Below are 18,888 nucleotides of genomic sequence, written 5' to 3' on the forward strand. Positions count from 1 at the left end.
TTTGCTAAAACACTGATTTTACTTACCTGAAGGTATGCTCCTCTTGGTCTTCAAATATCGATTGTGAACATGATTTGCAGCAGCTGTCATAATATGTTGATTCTTCCTTTTCTGTCATTATCAGCTTCTTCATGCAATATCCTCTTTTCAGTTTCTGTCAGGAGGAGGGGCTGAAAATCATGAGCTGGAATATCACTCAGAGGCGATTCAGTTCTGCCTTTTCTCTTGGAGCTCTGAGAAGATTAGTACAGAGAAGTTCAAGTTGTTCCCCAGCTGGAAATCAATTTCCTCCACCAAAATAATTTCCGGGTTGAGACACAGGTAACAGTTTCTTTTACTATTTTTCTATCATGTAATTCAATGTTCTCTAGAGAATTTTAGATGGTCTGACTTGATAGTGGGGTAGATGGGGAAGCCCTGTTGCCTGTGTTGGATCTGGTAAACTGTGGCAGCTTCTGGAAACAAGGGAACAGCACTGATACTTTTCTTTCTGAGTGCTGTGACTCCTGCTGTGTGCTGAGAAAATAGGGTAGATGGATCTATAGAGTTCATTACTCTTTATTTGGGTCAAATATTTATATATTATCCATCTTGAAGAAGTCATAGTAGGAACCGTGTAAGATGGCTCATTGTGTAAAGATACTTACTACACAAGTCTGATTGACCACCAGAGTTTTATCCCTGAAACCTACTTAAAAGATGAATGAGAGGACTCACTCAGTTAAGTTATCCTCTGGACAACTGCTCCATGGCTCAGATAACTCCAACCCCCCAAATTTTCAATAATAATAAATATTTTTTAAAATATTCTTAAATAAGTTTCCCTTTTTTCAGTAAATAAGGGAAAACTTGAAAACTTTTAGAAAACTTCATAAATTAGAAAATTAGAGAAGAATCAACCCAGTTGGATACCATCTTATTTATGAATATAAGGGGCAAAGGGAGTTCGCAATATTTAGTATTTAATGATATATTGATATCTATGATCAGAAGGAATCCTTCATGGGTATTTGCTAATGATTGTTTTATATGGATGAAAGTCATTTTCAAATAGATTCCTCTGGCAATATAAACTAGAATATACTGTGTGAAATAATCATGAACTTGGAATGATTTGAGATTAAAACTTCACGTTGTTGTTCCTCTCTCTAGTGTTCCTACATCCCACCCATACAATACCCCTTTCTGCTTTCTTGGTTGATGCAGTTACTCCAGGTTATGTAGAATGTCTAAAAACTTGGAGTCAGGAGCTTCAAATGAAAGAGAAGATGCAGTGTTAGTCTTTCTGTGTCTAGGTTGCCCCACTCAGTAGGATTTTCCTAGAACCATGCATTTGCCAGGCCTCTCCTTGGAGAAGAATGTATAGGCTAAGGCTGAGTGGAGAGGGTGGACATCTCAGGTGTTTGGACTTTAACCAAAGAAATATTTATGTATCTTGGAGTCCAAACTGTTAACCACCTGGACTATTAAGCATCATATATTGTTTTGAAGATGGTGTCTGGGAAACATTGAGAGTCATATATAATTGAAAAGACTGCAAGAACAGTTTTTATATTTTTGTATTTATCAAAATATGTAAATAATTTTAAAACAAAATTTTATTCATATAGAAAACTTTGACTGTTATTTGAATTGTTAGTTTGAAAGTTTTAATGATTTGCAGTAGTTCCAACTTTGCCTAACAATTTATATATGCTATGCCAATATTACAATAGCTTATTAGTAAATTTTTCATTCTTTCTATATTTCCTAATAATAAGTGATGCAAATAATAGAGGTATAAATGACAGAAATCTTCTTACTTTCAGTGGAAATCAGGGACAGTTCATGTGATTTAGGGTGTCTTAAGATGCTATCCCTTCCCACTCCACTGCAGCATCAGATCCAGGTAGCTTTCTAAAGGTGCATATTTTAAGTTTTTCTTTAGAAATCACTCAAGGTCAGGTTTTAACACAGACAGCAGTCTACTTACTCTCAAGATGACTGATGAAGAGATCACTTATGCAACTGTGAGATTCCATAAGTCTTCTTCAGGGTTGCAGAAGGAAGGAAAGTCTGATGAGACTCAAGGGCCCAGAAAAGCTGGCCACAAAGGTAAGTGTTTTATGTTTCTAATTTTTTTCTGTTATTTAGGCATCTTAACTTTTGACATTTAAAAACAATATTCTATTGGATTCTATTGAAAACTATAGTTCTCCAATTTAGTTGGACGTGGTGATACACAGGAATAGGAGAAATATAAGTGAGTATAAGGGAGAGAGCAATCATGGAGGAAATTGTTTAAACATAAGATAAAAATAAAGTAGTCAATTTTTAAAAGTAAAAAGAAAAAGAAAAAAAATATTATATTTGACTGTTACTAGTAACATAGAAAGTCAGATTGGTAGAGGAGATTAATAAAAGTCTATAAGAAAAGAGTTCTTGAGAATTGACAAGTGAGAAGTAAATACATCCCATCACAAATGAGAAACTCTTAGGAGGTTTTTACTATTTAATCTAGTCACAGAGAATTCTGAAACCTTGAAAAGTGACAAAGTAGAGTCTGAAGTGGTGTAGGAGGTTCTTCTGTCCATGTGTTGCTTTCATTGGTTGAAAAAAGAAACTGCCTTGGCCTTTTTATAGGGCAGACTTAGGTAGGCAGAGTAGACAGAACTGAATGCTGGGAAGAAGGGAGACAGAGAGCCGCCATGGAGATGCCAGGGCAGAGACACTAAATCTTCCCCAGTAAGCCATGACCTTGTGGTAAATGCAGATTATTAAAAATGGGTTAAATCAAGATGTGAGAGTTAGACAATAAGAGGCTAGAGATAATGGGCCAGGCAGTGATTTAATTAATACAATGTCTGTGTGATTATTTCGGGTATAAGCTAGCAGGATGGCCAGGACCAAAAGCAAGCCTTCTCTCCTTATAATACCGAAGAAACACCAAAAGTGCTAGATGAATAAAATCTTATTGAAATTCAATGTATGCATTAAAAACAATACTTCTACTCTAGCAGAAGGTGTTTTAATTGTCTTAAGTACTTCCAACATCAAATGCAATGAAACTGCAGGAGCAGTCCAACTGATGAGAAAGTCTCTTCCCAGAAAGAAGGCTGCAGAGGAAGAGAGGGATGAGAGAGGGTAGTGGGGATGGGCATGACTAAACCACATTATGCATTTTATGAAATGTCAAAGATAATTAAATTTATTAATAAAAAAGAGGAAATCTCACTTTTCTATTCTTTATTTCTGCTTACTCTACATTAGCTATAACAGTTGAACTCCAAGCTGAGAACTTTTAACTTCTTTGACATAGTGATAATCAGAGGCTTGACTTTCAGACTTTAAAATACACAAAGATGTTTAGTATTTTTAGAGAAAAATAGAACTTATTGGAAAAGAAAGAGAGTTAACTTCTAGGCCCGAGAATGGATGGATTTGTATACAGGTCAGCTCCATAACAACCATGGTTTCCTACAGTTTTCAAGAATATCCATCCCTCTTTCCTTCCTCTTCATCCTCAGTTATGCCTACTTGGTTGACTGCATGCTCCAGTTTGGCATCTTCTGTGTCTGTGCCTCCAGTGCTTTCAGAAGGACACATTTTGATCGTGTAGAAATGGATAAGGGGTATGTGCCTCTCATCCAGCTACTTCTTGGCTGAAGTGGGAGGCTTGAGAATACAAGGTCAAAAGTGAAAAACAAATTGAAATCCTGTGAAACTTCCCACATGTAGGATTTCTAAAGTGGTAGATACCTAAAAATTTTAGGTAGATACCTACAAAAGTAGAAAACATATGTTCATTCATGTTGTATGATAGACTTTATAAAACTTTAAGAGACCCATATCTTCTTGTTTCCATGCTACAAAAATTATAATTAGAATTGGTACATGGTCTTTTTTATTGTAATTATTTTCTTGCTTTATTTGTTTGTTTGTTTAAGAGTGCTCAGTCCCATGGCACCTCATTGCAATACCTGTGGGAATTCTTTGTTCCATTCTTCTGGTGGCTCTTGCAGTGTTGGTGACATACAGTGAGTAACTTGTCTAAAACTTTTTTGCCTTTCTGACTAAGCAATAACTTTAGACACAAATTAGGCTGTTAACACACTCTATCCCTTGTGTTGCCTATAATCAGGGGATGTGCCAGTTAGCTCTGGAATTTGTTTTTGCTTTTTAGGTTTTTGTTTTGTTTTGTTTTGTTTTACTTGATACTCTACAGTGTTCTGTTCTCATACATACATATTTTATGTTGGGATTTGCCTAGTTCTGTCATACTTTTCATATTCTTCCTTTTATAGACTTGGTGGTAGCATGCTTTCTGAGCTTAGATGATTGTGAACCTTATGTAAACATTCTGTGAGAAACAGTTGTGCAAATGAGATGCTGTTCTTCTATTCATTTTCCTCTGTGTATATTGAGGACATGGTTAATTGAATAGACTTCATCTCTACAGAGACATTAAAGCTTAAGTTTTATTAGATTCCTTCACATTTTATTATCAGGCTGTGCTAACAAAAAACAAAATATCTTAATATTTTGCTGTCCCTCTGGTCCAATGAGAATTGTGCCATTTCTTAATTTGTCTTAGTTCACATTGTCATGCTGTGTTAAGTATTCAATAACTATTTTATTTAGGTATTTACTTGAAAGTTTTGTGCCATGAAAACTTAATTGGAAGTTGTGGTTCACCCACCAGAGTTTTATTCAGCTGTATTGTTTGCTTTACATTAAAGTTACCATGATAGAGCGAAGTTCCTGTTCCCATTCCTATAGGTAGTTAATTGAGGTGATACTTTCTAAATGTCAAAGCACCACTTAAAGTAATGATATGTGTTGGTTGTCAACATGGACTTTCTCTGGTATCATAAATTTCAATATTTACTTCTTATGAGCATTTTTGATGTTATATCTGCTATTAATTTTAGTTTTTCAGTATAAACAAGAAAAACATGAATTGCAGAAAACTCTAAATAATATTGATCAAGAGTACAGAACCATGAAATATAACTACTACTTATGGAAAGAAATGTTGAGAAATAAGTCTGTAGAGTATGATGCCCTCAAAGACCATCTGAACTCCCTCGAAAGAAAACAGAACATATGCTACGGGGAAGCTAAGCTTGTTTTAGATTGTGAACAGCGCACAGGTACAGAGGAGATTTTTAATATAAAGTTACATTAATTTGGTGCTGTTTCTTCTCCAGAAGATTTGAAGTCCAATTAGCAGCTTACAATACTGGTGATCTATGGGTTAATGACTTGGTGTTTCTTTATCCACGGATGGACCTGTAACCAACTTTGTTGTTGAGAGAATATAGAAATTTCCAGTAAGAGCATATTTAACAAATTCTTAATCTGAAATGTATTGAAGCATTTATATGGATACAGTCATAAAAATAATTGTGTGTGTATGTGTGTGTGCGTTTTCCTTCTGCTTTGGTATAAGAGAACTGGCCCATTTAAAGCCATGATGAAGTTCCCTTAAGCACATTTTGGAGCTTCAAAATGGTATCCACACTGTGTTACTCTGGCAGTGACACAGTGAATGAGGCCAGAGAGATGAAAATGGCAAGCATTACAATGATCCCTTCTTACCTTGCGTTGTGACTTGTTAACTTTATTTGACAAAGTTTTATCATTCATTATTAAACATTTTTTCAGAATTTAAAATTTACAAACAGCTTTTGCATAGGATCTTTATGCCATGATAGGAGTTGATAATTTTTATTATGCAAAGGCTAACAATATCTTTAAAACTATTACATTATAAAATATATGTTGGAAACAAAAAAGTGTCAAAATTTTAAATATTTCAGACCCATGAAACATGTTTTTTGCAATTATTTTAAAATAACCTTAGCATCAGTAAATGGTAGTATATTGCTATAGTCCCTTCTTTAGGAGGCTGAGACAGAAGGATTATAAATTTGAGGACATTCTGGACAGCTCAGAAAATTCCAGGCCAACCTGTGTTACACAATGATTAATCTTTACATAAAAACAAAGGTTGGAGATAATCTTTGTTAACAATATTGATGTGTTATTGCTACACAAACTGCACACATTTTAATGTTTTCAACTTAATATATTTGAGCATTTGAAATACCATGAAAAGCATCAACATAATCAAGAGAACAGACTATCACCTTCAAAACCCCCTCATGTGTCTCTTAAGGCAAGAACATCTAACACAGATCACAGCACAATCTTATGTGCACAGACAGTATGTATAGATGAACTAGGGACACAGTACATTACAAGTCTAGAATTCCATCACTTTGTAACTGCCTCTGTGCAGCAAGTGTTTGTTCCATGTACTCCAGCTCTGGTATCTCACAAGCCTTTGCTTCTTAGAGTTGAGCTGTATTAGAACCCTCAGCAGTTGAGTCATAAAATTTTGTCCTGGTTTATTTAACTTTTCACACCACCTTCAACTTCAACCATGTTTGTCACTTAGTTCAACATCTCTCTTTTGGGATGTTGAGGTGTGAGATATAGTTTAATTCTGTAGCCCAGGATGTCTTAAATGTCTTAGACTGGCAAGGAAGTCACTACTTAGCCTAGCCTGACCTCAGGCTGGTGGTGGTCCCCTTGTCTCACTCTGTGGAGTGCTGAGGCATAAGCCATGGTGCCCAGACAATTTACTTCCTTTTAAAGGGAAAAAGTATGCTTTTGTGTACATGTGCTGCACTTTTTTTCCTACTGATTTCTCCACAATGGACACATAAACTCTTTCCATAGCTCTGCTGTTATAAACAATGCTTCAAAGAGCATGGCATACAGGGATCTTAATTTCTGGGAGCTCTGAAATTTTGCTTAGTTATAGATGTTTAATTAAAACAGTACTCTAAAGCTGGGCAGTGATGACAAATGCCTTTAATTCCAGCACTCAGGTGGCAGAGGCAGGTGGATCTCTGTGAGTTTGAGGCCAGTCTGGTCTGCAGAGTATGCTCCAAAACAGGCTTCAAATTTACAGAGAAACCCTGTCTTGAAAAAACCAAAACCAAAGCCAAACCAAGCCAGTGCTCTGAGAACAAAATACTAAAATGTAAAAATTTTCACCATTCTCTTTTCTATTGTAGGCAAACCTTTTAAAGGACACTGGTTCTGCTGTGGCATAAAATGTTATTATTTCATCATGGACAAAAAAAAATGGAGAGGATGTAATCAGACCTGCCAGGATTGCAGATTATCCCTTTTGAAGATAGATGATGATGATGAACTGGTACCACAGACTTTTACATGCTTCTTTATTCTTAGACTCCTACTCTAATCCTTGGATAGTGAGATACTGAGCCCAGGCAGGCTTATTGAAAGAGAAACCTCAAAGTGTTGTATTTGGTTTCCCTGTAATGTGATCAAAAGCTGTGCAGCAAGAGTATCCCTACTGCTCCTAGCTTAACATGGAGGCTCAGGGTCTGTTATGAGAAGACTCATTAATAAAGTGATAATCGTGTCTTTCTCAGGATTCTGCAAGACAATGCCTCAGAGAAGAATGCTTTTCCTGAGTAAGTTTAACACTGTTTCTCCACATAGGTGTACTGTCAACTATACGTAAAGGTGCTGAAGTCTAATACTTGCTGTTTGGCACCCATAAATGGGACTGTCTAAGATGAATGATTGGTTGACAGTAGAGAAAGTAACTGATCTCTGAACCTATTTGCAAAATGGAGATAAGATGAGAACGATGGATTTAAATGGTTTTACCTCTTAGCTCCATGTGGATTTTCAAGGAAACTGTCCAAAATTTTTAGTTCATACTATTTTTATGTTTTTAAAAGTATATCTATTTTTAGGAATTAGTCATTAAAAGAAAACAAAGATGCCAAGATGCTGACATTTTTTGTTTGAATTATTACTAACAAAATCTCTTCTAATATGAAGACTATAATTTTCTAGAGAAATGCTTGAAATATCAGCTTGAAAGCTTGTCATTTATAACATGGTATAGAATTTATACACCAATTTAATACAGGTATAAAAATTGCAATATAAAATTACCTTAATGTCAAATAATAATATAAATTGTCATTTGCTACAGTAATCATAATTAATATGTGCCCATATTTTAGAATATATTCAGTAATTTAATTAGACATCATGCCACTTGGATGTCACATGTAAGTCACTAACAGTCCAAATATCTGTTCTTTTCCTCCTCAATTTCTGTCACTCTCAGGTCTGAACTTTAGAACGGCTTCCTCTCTGGAGCATGGGGCTTAATGCACAGCTTTTCACACAGGATTTTTCGTGTTAATGAATTTGCTTTAAAGACAGGACATTGCTTGCCACATGCCTCTGTAGTGTTTGGAAATGCACATTTGAATAATTTTACAGTGTCAGAAATTATTAAATGAATTATATATGCGGTGTGCTTGTTTTAAGGAGTCACAAACAGGAATATTGAAGTTCATGGTCCGCCTTGGTCACATATTATGACTTCCTTTGAGAAACACAGTCAACAAATCATTCCATGAATTCAGCATCTCTAGAGACCTAAAATTTTCATTTTAAATAAGTTACATAACTGAGATCAGTTTTGACATAAATGAGCTACTAGTGGGAAATGAACTTGGAGAGACTGAAGCACTGGCGGGCAGGACAGCAGAGAACTGACATAAGAATAGCTGGGACCTGTTATACTTGTTCTCTTCTCACCAAACAGAGGAAAGTTTTATCATCAAATATGTTTTTCCCTTTACAGAAATTTCTTCAGCTCCAAATTAATCAAAACAATTACTGGATTGGGTTATCATATAATGAAAAAGGAAAAAAATGGCAATGGATTGACAATGGCCCATCTAACCTGTGAGTTTCCTGAATCCTCACACTGTATCAAGACTTTTCTTTCATTTCACAAGACTTTTCTCACTTTCTATGGAGCTCACAGGTTAGGACAAGTTGCCTATGGCAGTGTTTGAGCAACTGTTAGACAGGGAAGCTGACTGCTAGTGATGTAATACTGAACGTAGTTCAAGATTTTATGTTCTAAGATGCAGAGGGCACAAGCAAATCAACAGTTTAAGATTATTTGAAGTAACTGGTCCATCCTGACAGATACTATCAGTGTGAATATCTGAAACATTCACTTCACTTTTTTCTCTAGCTAGTTTATATAACTTGGTACATATATATATATATATAGAGAGAGAGAGAGAGAGAGAACAAATTTACATATGCATACATATATATTTACCTTCAATTTTGAGATGTTATATTGTGTAAACTCCAAGTTTTATGTTAATTTGTAATCTGGTAGAAAACTATTTATTGCTTATCTTTATTAATAGTATTTATTTTTTGAATATATTGTATATACATAAAATACAATATGATTATACCCTTCCCTCTCACTGCAAGCTTTCTATGCTTCTGTCCTAACATGTTCCACTCTAACTCTTGTGTACTTAATTGATGTTGTCCCTAGGTACATGGTAGTATAACCACTGGAGCTAGGTTAGCCATCAGTGGCTACACTCCCCCAAAAGCATGAATCTCTGTTTTCCAGCAGCTGTCTCCTAACAATAGTGATTCCTTGAGTGGTAATGGACATCTATCCCATCTATGTGGGAGATTTGTCGTGTCTAGAAGGCTATTTTCTCAAGTTTTTTCCCGTCTGTGGTTCTTACATTCTTTCTCTTTCCTCTTCCCTCCTATTTCCTGAGTCTTGGAAGTGAAGTTGAGGAAATGGGTTTATGAAGATGTTCTCATTATGGTTGAGCATGTATTCGCTTCCCTAAGCATTTTGACCATTTCTGCTTGCCTGCACTGCCCACTGTAAAAAGAAGTTTTTCTGATGTTGGTTGAAAGCAGGCCAGGTCTAGGCCATAAATATAATTGGTAAGAGCACAATTTGACCACATGTCCATTTGGCAAAATGATAGTAGCAGGTTCCATACTCAGGTCGATGACCTCAACAATAATGGGTTTTTTATTTGGATTACAAGAGTAAACCTGGCATCCTTCAACTCCAATAAGAAAGCAGTTACTTATCCCATAGAAAGGGTTTCACTGGGCACATTTTGCCTAGCAGATCAGTATTTTGACACATAGGTTCCAGTGCTGGGCAAGACCATTCATAGGTTTGAATGTAATTGGCCTCCATAATCTCATAGGGAGTGGTACTTAGGAGGCATGGATTTATTGGAGTGGGTAGTCTTGGAAGAAATGTGTCACTGTGGGGGTGAGCTTTGAGTTTTCCTATGTTCCAGGTACCACTGAGTGTGTGTGTGTGTCAATCAACTTCCTGCTGCCTGCATATCAGGATACAGTCAGAATCAAGTCTGCATGTATGCTGTCATACTCCCCACCATTACGTTAATGCACTGAACCTCTGAAACTGTAAGAAAGGTGCACCAATTAAATGTTTTTTATAAGAGTTGCCAAGGTCATGTATCTCTTCACAGCAATGAAAATCCTAAGACACCCCTCTAACACACTGCAAATGACTTTTAGACCCATTTAAAGCTAGCCCAAGGGAAGATGTCTCCTGATTGGTTTAAGATTGATTTATCTATGTCCTGACACCAAATGTATGGTGTCTTCAGCAATAGGGTATTACTGTGTAGTTACTGTGGAAAACCAAGGTCATGACAACAGATTGTTATTTGAAGACCTCTGTGGTCTTCTGACCAGTAATTCCTTTGCATGTGTCCTTTGCCTTGCACTTTTATTTCCATTTAATAATTCACATCTTCTGTGGATATAACTCTTTTTAAAATTATAGCTTGATATTTTTAAATTAAAGTTTTACCATAGAATCTATTTTGATCAGGTTTTCTTCCCCGCTTAATACCCACTTCTTTCCCACCTCCCTCCCTTCTCACTCAATTTCATGTTATTTCTCTCTCCCCCCCCAAAAAAAACAAAAAAGGAATATAAAATCAAACTAAAACAACAAAAAAATAAAATAATAAAACTGTCCCAAACAAAGACACTCACAAAGGAAAAGTCTGTTTTGTGTTAGTCAACTATGAACTTATTAACTAGTGGGTGTCCACAAGGCCTTTTATAAATCCTTAGTTTTGGTTGATCCTTTACTCTTTCCTATTCATTCTTTTGCAGTATTCATACACATTTTATCCCTTCATTCTCAGAAGCCCTTGTGCCTTCATATCACATCTTTATCATTTTCTTGATAATTGATTTTTTTAGAAATGCAGACTTTTTTAAAAAAGATCTCCTAATAATTCTGTGCTTGTCTTCAATAATTTTGTTAGCTAGTTACATTTTAAGTTGCTTTTTATATCATTTAAAAATGTTTTAATTTTTACTGTTTTGTTGTTGTTCTTCTTTGGAGATAGGGATTTGTATCACCCAGTCTGGTCTTGAACTCCTGATCCTTTCATCTTCATCTCTCAAGTGTTGATACTACAGGCAGGTGTAACTGTTATTTATCCATTTAAAGATATTACCATAATTAATTTACATGTATTAGTTGATAGTATTATTGTCTGTACATTTGTGGATTTTCTGCTGGATTATGTTCATGATGATATATTTTTATGGTATTCAGTGAATTTCTTCTTCAGCAGCTGGAGAAACAGTCTCAGCTAACAACAGCAGTAACTTTCTCAGGAATATTTCATTCAGTACCCAAGATCATGGCAGGTCTGGCTCTCTTCTATTTAAACATGGTTCTGCCAATGTGGACACCTAGGCTCCAAATCTGCAGGAAAATAACTTCCGCTCTCTCCTCCAAGGACACTGGCAAGCAGGCTGTCACATAGGTGACAAGAAGACAGAAGGCCTTATAAGATGCATTATTATGTTAAAGTCATACAGATTAACACCATTGTTTTGTTATCAACTGATTAATTTTTTTCTATATGAGATATCATTTCATACAGGCTAGCTCTGTTTTTTGTTTGTTTGTTTGTTTGTTTGCATCTACCTCCCAAGCACTAGAATTTTTGGTTCTTGCCACTGTGAAGCCAGAGTTAATAAATTTTTTGTATCCTACAGCACCTGAAATGGACACGTGGTGACTTGTAAAATGAAGTGCCAAGGGCTAAGAGGATGCCTGTATCCAGGTTAAATGATCTTTATAGTCCTTGACTATGCTGCAGAAATGTTCCCTGATGATGGTGTTATAACTACGGCCAAATATGAGGCTTCAACAAGGAAGCCTAGTGGTCAAAATGTTTCTGTGGCTTCCATATTATTTTCACCAGTGGAAAGACACAGAAACTTGTACTCAGTGTCAGCTTCTAAATGAACCTCATGAGCAGCTGTGAGCTGTGCTTCTTGGGTAGAGGTCCATGCAGTATCACGATGGAGTAAAGCAAAGAGGTCATGGTACAGAATATGTGTTCCATGTGTATCTTGTGAATACTTAGTGTCTGCTGGGTCTTTTCTTCTTTGCTCGTGTTCAACACACATGCTTTATTGATTGGACCCATAATCACATCTCATGGCTAACTAATGTGTATAATCATTCCTGATGTATCATCTCTACCTATGTTCTGTCTATAATCCATGGGACACTTAATTTTATTTATCTCCTTTTCTGTTCCTATTGTAAAAAATCTAAACTTTCTGCTTCCACCTGTCTTAGATCCAATGTTAAATGAAGGCAATCTTTTGTTAAAGTTTTACCCTTTTGTCCTTTCAGCCCCATGGAATTTGGTAAATTTCTTTCTCTGTCTGGTGCTCTTTGACATAGATTATCTTTAGACTAGCCTCATTCAAATGCAGTGTATTTCTCAAACCAACTTTGAACTCCTGGTACTCCTGGATTAGTTATTTGGTATTTGATTGACCATTTTCCAAAGATTCACTATTTATTTTAGCCTACTATTAGTATCAAGATGGCTGCCATGCTTTGCTGATGCTTTGGGACTCTCAGCTTTACTGAAACCTCAATCTGTATAGAAATTTGCTTTCTGCCTGTTCATATAACTGAATTAAGTTAAATTATTAGTTAATATTTAATCAGTGTCTTGCTCCATAGGCCAGTCTGACTAGGTTTATAATCCTCCTATAACAGGCTTCCCAATGCTAGGTTAGAGTAATGTATCATCTTTCTTTGTGTTTTAGTTTTTATTTATTATTTTGAGTTATTTTTTTCATGATAAGGTAGCTGTGGATTTAGTATTAATCATCCATCAGAGTTGTGTTGCTCATAGGGAAGTCACTTGATTACCATATTTCAGTAAAGTCCCAATAGCTCTGAGAAGTGGAAGAAAAAAAGATAAACAAGCAAAACAGCAGTCACAAACCTTCTTCTGTGACTGTACTACAAATGTCTCTTTACTCCTTAGAGCAAAGTCATATAAGAGCTTTTTATTTGTGCCACATGCATTGATTTCTTCTTTTCTTCTTTTAAAACTGTCTTTATTGCCGGGCGGTGGTGGCGCACGCCTTTAATCCCAGCACTCGGGAGGCAGAGGCAGGCGGATCTCTGTGAGTTCGAGACCAGCCTGGTCTACAAGAGCTAGTTCCAGGACAGGCTCCAAAGCCACAGAGAAACCCTGTCTCGAAAAACCAAAAAAAAAAAGAAAAAACTGTCTTTATTGCAAAAAGTATCAGAGTTAAACAATTTCATTGTAAAATTGTTCCAAGGAAATATTGAAAATTTATTTAACTTGCTCACAAAAAAATTGACAGTAGGAATCAGACAAAAAGTTATTTGTGATCAAAGACCACTTTTATTTTTCATTTTATTCCATTTACTTATTCTTTTGTATATAGTCATATGTACTGAGATATACAGGCCACAGCACAGATGTAGTTAGAGGAGCATTGAAGGAGTCATTTCTCTCATGTTGTATGGGGTCTGAGATTTTAGCTATGGTTGACTGGTCTTGAAGCCAATGACCTCCACCCACTGAGCCATTTCACTGGCCCAAGTCCATTTTTTATGAATGTAGAGAAAATGGAAATCTTCTATTAATGTACTTAAGATTAATTCCATATTCTGTACATTTTGGTTGGCAAACTTTGTTTTAGAAACCTTGGCCTGAATTAATATAAGCTTTGAATCTAAATAACTGCCCATTATATTTTTCATTTTATGGTGATCTGACAGTAATGGAATCACTGCATAAGACAGGAGACCGCATTTTTCAGGTCAGCGGGTGTAGATAATGATGACTATGTTAGAACTCACTCCTGTATCTTGGAAAAGAAAGTGGATAAATTGTTTCAGTGTACAGTGGGAAGGAAAGGAAAGGTGAAAATGGAATGTGGTCTTATTTGTTGGTTTCCTGTGATGAATTGTGACTACTTAACAGCCAGGTGTTTGAAACACAGGTCTTAGTCTGCCATGAAAATAGAGAGACGAGCTGGAAAGGAAAGAAAAGAAATGTTCTTGTGAAATCTGACTTAACAGAGAGCAAAAGTCATTTTTCTCCCTTATACACACAGCAGCTGTGTCTGAGGAATGGATACCTTTGGTCCAAGGCCCTGAGGAATCAGTCTCTTGTTTTCCTGAATGACACATAGAAGTTAATACAGAACCCTAATAAAAGTCCATTTCTCCTGGCTGGCTAATGTATATTTCATTCATAATGTATCTAACCTGTCTGTCTGTGTCCTACAATCCACTGAGTTTCATTTATCTTTATTTCTCTTAAATTTCTATGGTAAATTTGAATATTCCATTTCTCCCCACCTAATTTCCAAGATTCAAAAAAGTAATTTATTTTGCTAAAAACTGATCCCTTTGAATTCTCAGTTCCATGTAGTATGTGTGGGTTTCATTCTCTCTCTCTGTTTTCTTTGTCAGAGTCTCATTAGCTAAGACTAGACTCAAACTCCCTACATCTTGAACTGTGATCCTCCCGTCTTCATTACTAAAATACTACTAGGACTTGAATTGTGCCCCATTATGCCTGGTTGGATTTATTATTGAGGATATGCATTTGAGTGCGTTTATAGTCAATTTCCTTTAACTATTAAGGCAAAAATTGACTAAAGTGCTTCCATGATCATTTATTTTTTTTCAAACTCCTGCTAACACCTCAGCCTGAGTAGGAATCTGATTTCTGCCAGTTTTTTACAGGATTATATTAATTATTAATTAATTACTTTTTGACTTCTGGTTTTGCTACATAACCCAGGTTGAACTGGAACTCACACTCTTTTTTTTTTTTTTTTTTTTTTTGGTTTTTCGAGACAGGGTTTCTCTGTAGCTTTGAAGCCTATCCTGGAACTAGCTCTTGTAGACCAGGCTGGTCTCGAACTCACAGAGATCCGCCTGCCTCTGCCTCCCGAGTGCTGGGATTAAAGGCGTGCGCCACCACTGCCTGGCTACACTCTTTCTGTTTTAGCACATTTACTAATTACTATGTCTTCTAATTTTTAATAATTTTTTTATTTTGCAGCATTTTTTTCTTTTTTACAAAAGGGGAGTTATGGCTTCTAATCTAGCATCCCTGCAGAAATCAGGGTTGCTATGCGTGGAAGGAATTCAGTAGATTACTATGCTTCATTGAAGATTCATTAACTGTGAAGTGGTGGGAGGTGGGGGAAAGCGAAAGAGAAAACAGCCCAAATCATTAGTTACAAGCCCTCATCTGTGATTGTACTACAAATCTTACCTTTCTCCTTAAGGCAAGAATCAAATGAGAATTTGTTGTATGTGCTACACACTTTTGTCTCTGCATAGCCCATGAACTTACAAAATGTAAGTGAGAAAGCAAGATTAGCATAAAATAATTCCTTGGAAATATTGAAAATCAGTTTTATGTCATGACCAAAAACTCTTGAGAGTGGAATATTATAGGGATTTCGGTATGACCAAGAAAGCATTTCTTATTAATGAGCTTAGAGCAAAAAAAAAAAAAAACATTTTAGTGATGAAATTGTTAGCAATAGTTCCCATATTCTTCATATAGAATAGTATAGCAATAGTTCCCATATAGAATAGTATAGCAATAGTTCCCATATAGAATAGTATAGTAATGTTGACCAAGGTTTCTGTCCCACCAGGTCCTACGATAGTTCAAAGAAATCACACAGAGGTCTACATTAATTATAATCTGATTGGCCTATTATCTCAGGCTTCTTATTAACTCTTATAACTTATATTAGCCCATAATTGTTGTCTATGTTAGCCACACGGCCTGGTACTTTTTTCAGCCAGGCTGTCACATCTTACTTCCTCTGTGTCTGGATGATGACTTCAGACTGACTCTATCTTCGTCCCAGAATTCTTGGTGCCCCACTTCTGCTTCCTGCCTCGTTGCCCAGCCTATACTTCCTGCCTGACTATTAGCCAAACAGCATTTATTTAAAATACAAGAGATAGGGTACAGACCATTGTCCCATATAGTAATAGTTCCCATATTTTTCATATGTACTTCATATAGAAGTTTCAAAACCATGATATTTCAGTGACTGCTCAAAATTAAACAATTGCCTATTGTTTTTGTTCTTTAGTGACTCAAAAATAGCAAATTTCAGTCGTAAAACCAGAAGATGTGCATTTTTATCTAGAACAAGACTAGAAAATACTAAGTGTGAAAGTTTTTATTCCTGTATCTGTGAGATGAGAATGGATAAAGATCCTGATTCACCCTCCAGCAAGAGTTAAAGGTAAAATGGGAAGTGTTGAACCTTATTTGCTTCCTGTAATAATCTGTGACTCCTTATGAAAAAGTGTTTTGATCCCAGGATTTTGTCCTCTGTGCAAATGGAGAGATGTGCTGGAAGAGGTTGAAAACATTCTCCCGAATATGACTTGACAGAGCAGAGGTCATCTTCCTTCCTGGAGGAGTACATCTTCTCAGATACATGGACACCCCATTACCCCAAGCTTTGAAGAATCTATACTTTCTATTTTCTTACATACCCATAGAACTAAATAAAGAACCCTAACAAACAGTCTGAGTTTTCATTATCAATAGGATAAATCATCTTAATTGAAAGTGCAATTAAGAACTACAATGTAGTTTTGGTCTTCAGTTTCATATTTGTTAGTTGATTTCTGTTCTATTTTATTTGTGTATTTGTTTCGTGTAAAAGATTTCTTCATTGTTATAAACATTTCTTATGGCCATCAAATATAAGTTCAAATTTGGTGAACAATTACAAGGATAGTTCAAGGAACTGCTTACTATAGTATATCTATGACATCAGTTGTCCTACCCACCCTTCTTTAATCCATCTATCACTAGTTGAGATTTTATAGAGATGATGGTAATAATTGAAGATGGCTAGATGTAGTGGCTTACACTTGTAATCTTAGCAATTAGGAGGTTAAGACAAGATTGCTGGGGGGCAAAATAAATACAGTGAAAGCCTATGTCATAGAACCAAACAAACAAAACAAAATTGAGTTCCAAATGTTCCTAAATATTTTCAAGGGACAATAATTTATCTTATAGAGCCATACCCAAATGATCAAACTCAGGACATCTAACATTGATACAGTAATTTATTCTAATCTAGGATCCGTATACTAATTCACTGATTGTATAATGTCACTCTGGGTATTTCCTCTATGTTCAGGTTCACAAACATTCAGTGCCAATGTCATTTTAGTATCCTTTAGTCCTGCATAGTTTTGTTTGTTTGTTTTATGTTTTCTGGTGGTTTGTTACTGCTGGTGGTTTTTGTTTGCTTGCTTGTTTTTTCATGAAAGTGTTTCTCTGTGTTTCTCTATCTGTCCTAGAAACTCTCCGTAGAACAGACTGATCTGGAACTCAGAAATTTGCTTGCCTCTGATTTCTGAGTGCTGAGATTAAAGACATGTGCATAAATATCTTGATCAACATGAATCTTGCTATATAGACAAGGTTGGCCTCAAACTCATAGAAATTCACTTGCCTTTGTCACTCAAGTGCTGGGATAAAAGACATGCAATGCCAAGTCCAGCTCAGAAATGTGGAACTTAATAAGTATACTTCTTATTCTCCATTAAATCCAAACAGAACATTTCCATCTCCTGTCTATTCCTTTCTTGTCCCAGCTGTACTTTCTTATACTGGAAATTAGTTCTATTCCCATTACACCTTTGTATCTGCCTTCTTTGTGCGCATCAAGTTTTTAACATTAGCCTATGATTTCTCCTTCATAAAAATAATATTTTTATTAATTCTTTGATAATTTAATACCATGTATTTTAATCATATTCACTTCCCCTCATTCAATTCCATCCAATTCACTCCCACCTCCCTACCCACTAAACCCTGCTTTTGTTCTCTTTTTCTTTTTCAAAGCACATTAAGTCCAGTTGTGTTGCCCAGCTACTTTTGGATATGGGGCCAGCCCTGGAGTTGGTTCATTAAAAATATTAACAAAATTGACAAACCTTTGGCTAAATTAACTTAAATATACAAATATACTAAAATATCAAATTAATAAAATAGATGAAAAGGGAGACATTACAACAAACACTGAGGAAATTTAGGAAATCATAAGGACATACTTTTTTCAAAAACTTGTATTTCATTCAAGTGAAAACTGGCTGCCCCAAAACTTAGAGCACAAAGTGGGAACTCTTCCAATTTTTTTTATGAAGCCAGCAAATGTTTTTTGGAGTAACCTGGTGGAATGTTCCTCTAATGAGTATGAAATGACCTCCCTGGTTACTTCTCACTAGTTTTGGTTTGACATCTCTTTTGTCAGATAATAGAATATGTTCATCTGCTTGTTTCATAGTTCCATTTGTTTAGAAAACCTTTTCCATTCATTCCCCCAAAATTAGTATTAGAACTACCACTCAATGTTTGAGAAAACACTATGATCAAGACAAATTATGGAAAGAAGGGTTTGTTTTAGGCTTATGGTTCTTAAGAGTTAGGGTCCTTAATGGCTGAACAGAGCCATGGTAGAAGAAATAACAGAAAACTTCTATCTCAGATCACACACAGGAAGCAGAATGAGCTAACTCCAAATATAATGAAATATTTTGAAACTACATAGCCTGTCCCGAGTGACATACTTCCTTCAGGAAGA

General features: G+C 35.8%; 1 protein-coding gene across 3 annotated transcripts; it reads left to right on the top strand.

Moving 5' to 3' along the window:
* Positions 1-214: 214 nt before the first annotated feature.
* On the top strand, positions 215-17,620 carry LOC119807504 (killer cell lectin-like receptor 3). Of its 3 annotated transcripts, none has more exons than XM_038319496.1 (8): positions 215-321; positions 1,957-2,094; positions 3,927-4,016; positions 4,911-5,132; positions 7,068-7,210; positions 8,690-8,793; positions 16,369-16,524; positions 17,603-17,620. In XM_038319496.1, the coding sequence occupies exons 2-7, from the start codon at positions 1,980-1,982 to the stop codon at positions 16,520-16,522; spliced, it is 828 nt and encodes a 275-aa protein (XP_038175424.1). In that variant the 5' UTR covers positions 215-321; positions 1,957-1,979; the 3' UTR covers positions 16,523-16,524; positions 17,603-17,620. The 3 variants fall into 3 exon arrangements, with proteins under 3 accessions (XP_038175424.1, XP_038175423.1, XP_038175425.1); XM_038319495.1 differs by lacking the exon at positions 17,603-17,620 and adding an exon at positions 16,603-16,722; XM_038319497.1 differs by lacking the exons at positions 4,911-5,132; positions 17,603-17,620 and adding an exon at positions 16,603-16,722.
* The last annotated feature ends 1,268 nt before the right edge of the window (positions 17,621-18,888 follow it).

The sequence above is a fragment of the Arvicola amphibius genome, chromosome 2 (genome assembly GCF_903992535.2).
Source record: "Arvicola amphibius chromosome 2, mArvAmp1.2, whole genome shotgun sequence".
Classification (NCBI taxonomy): domain Eukaryota; kingdom Metazoa; phylum Chordata; class Mammalia; order Rodentia; family Cricetidae; genus Arvicola; species Arvicola amphibius.

What these genes read in the sequence shown, in the direction of transcription:
- LOC119807504 (XM_038319496.1), top strand. Translation starts at nt 1,980, where the DNA reads ATGACTGATGAAGAGATCACTTATGCAACTGTGAGATTCCATAAGTCT. An exon ending in TGCAGTGTTGGTGACATACA is followed by an intron (nt 4,017 to 4,910) that starts GTGAGTAACTTG and finishes TATTAATTTTAG; the next exon opens with TTTTTCAGTATAAACAAGAA. An exon ending in TAGATGATGATGATGAACTG is followed by an intron (nt 7,211 to 8,689) that starts GTACCACAGACT and finishes TTCCCTTTACAG; the next exon opens with AAATTTCTTCAGCTCCAAAT.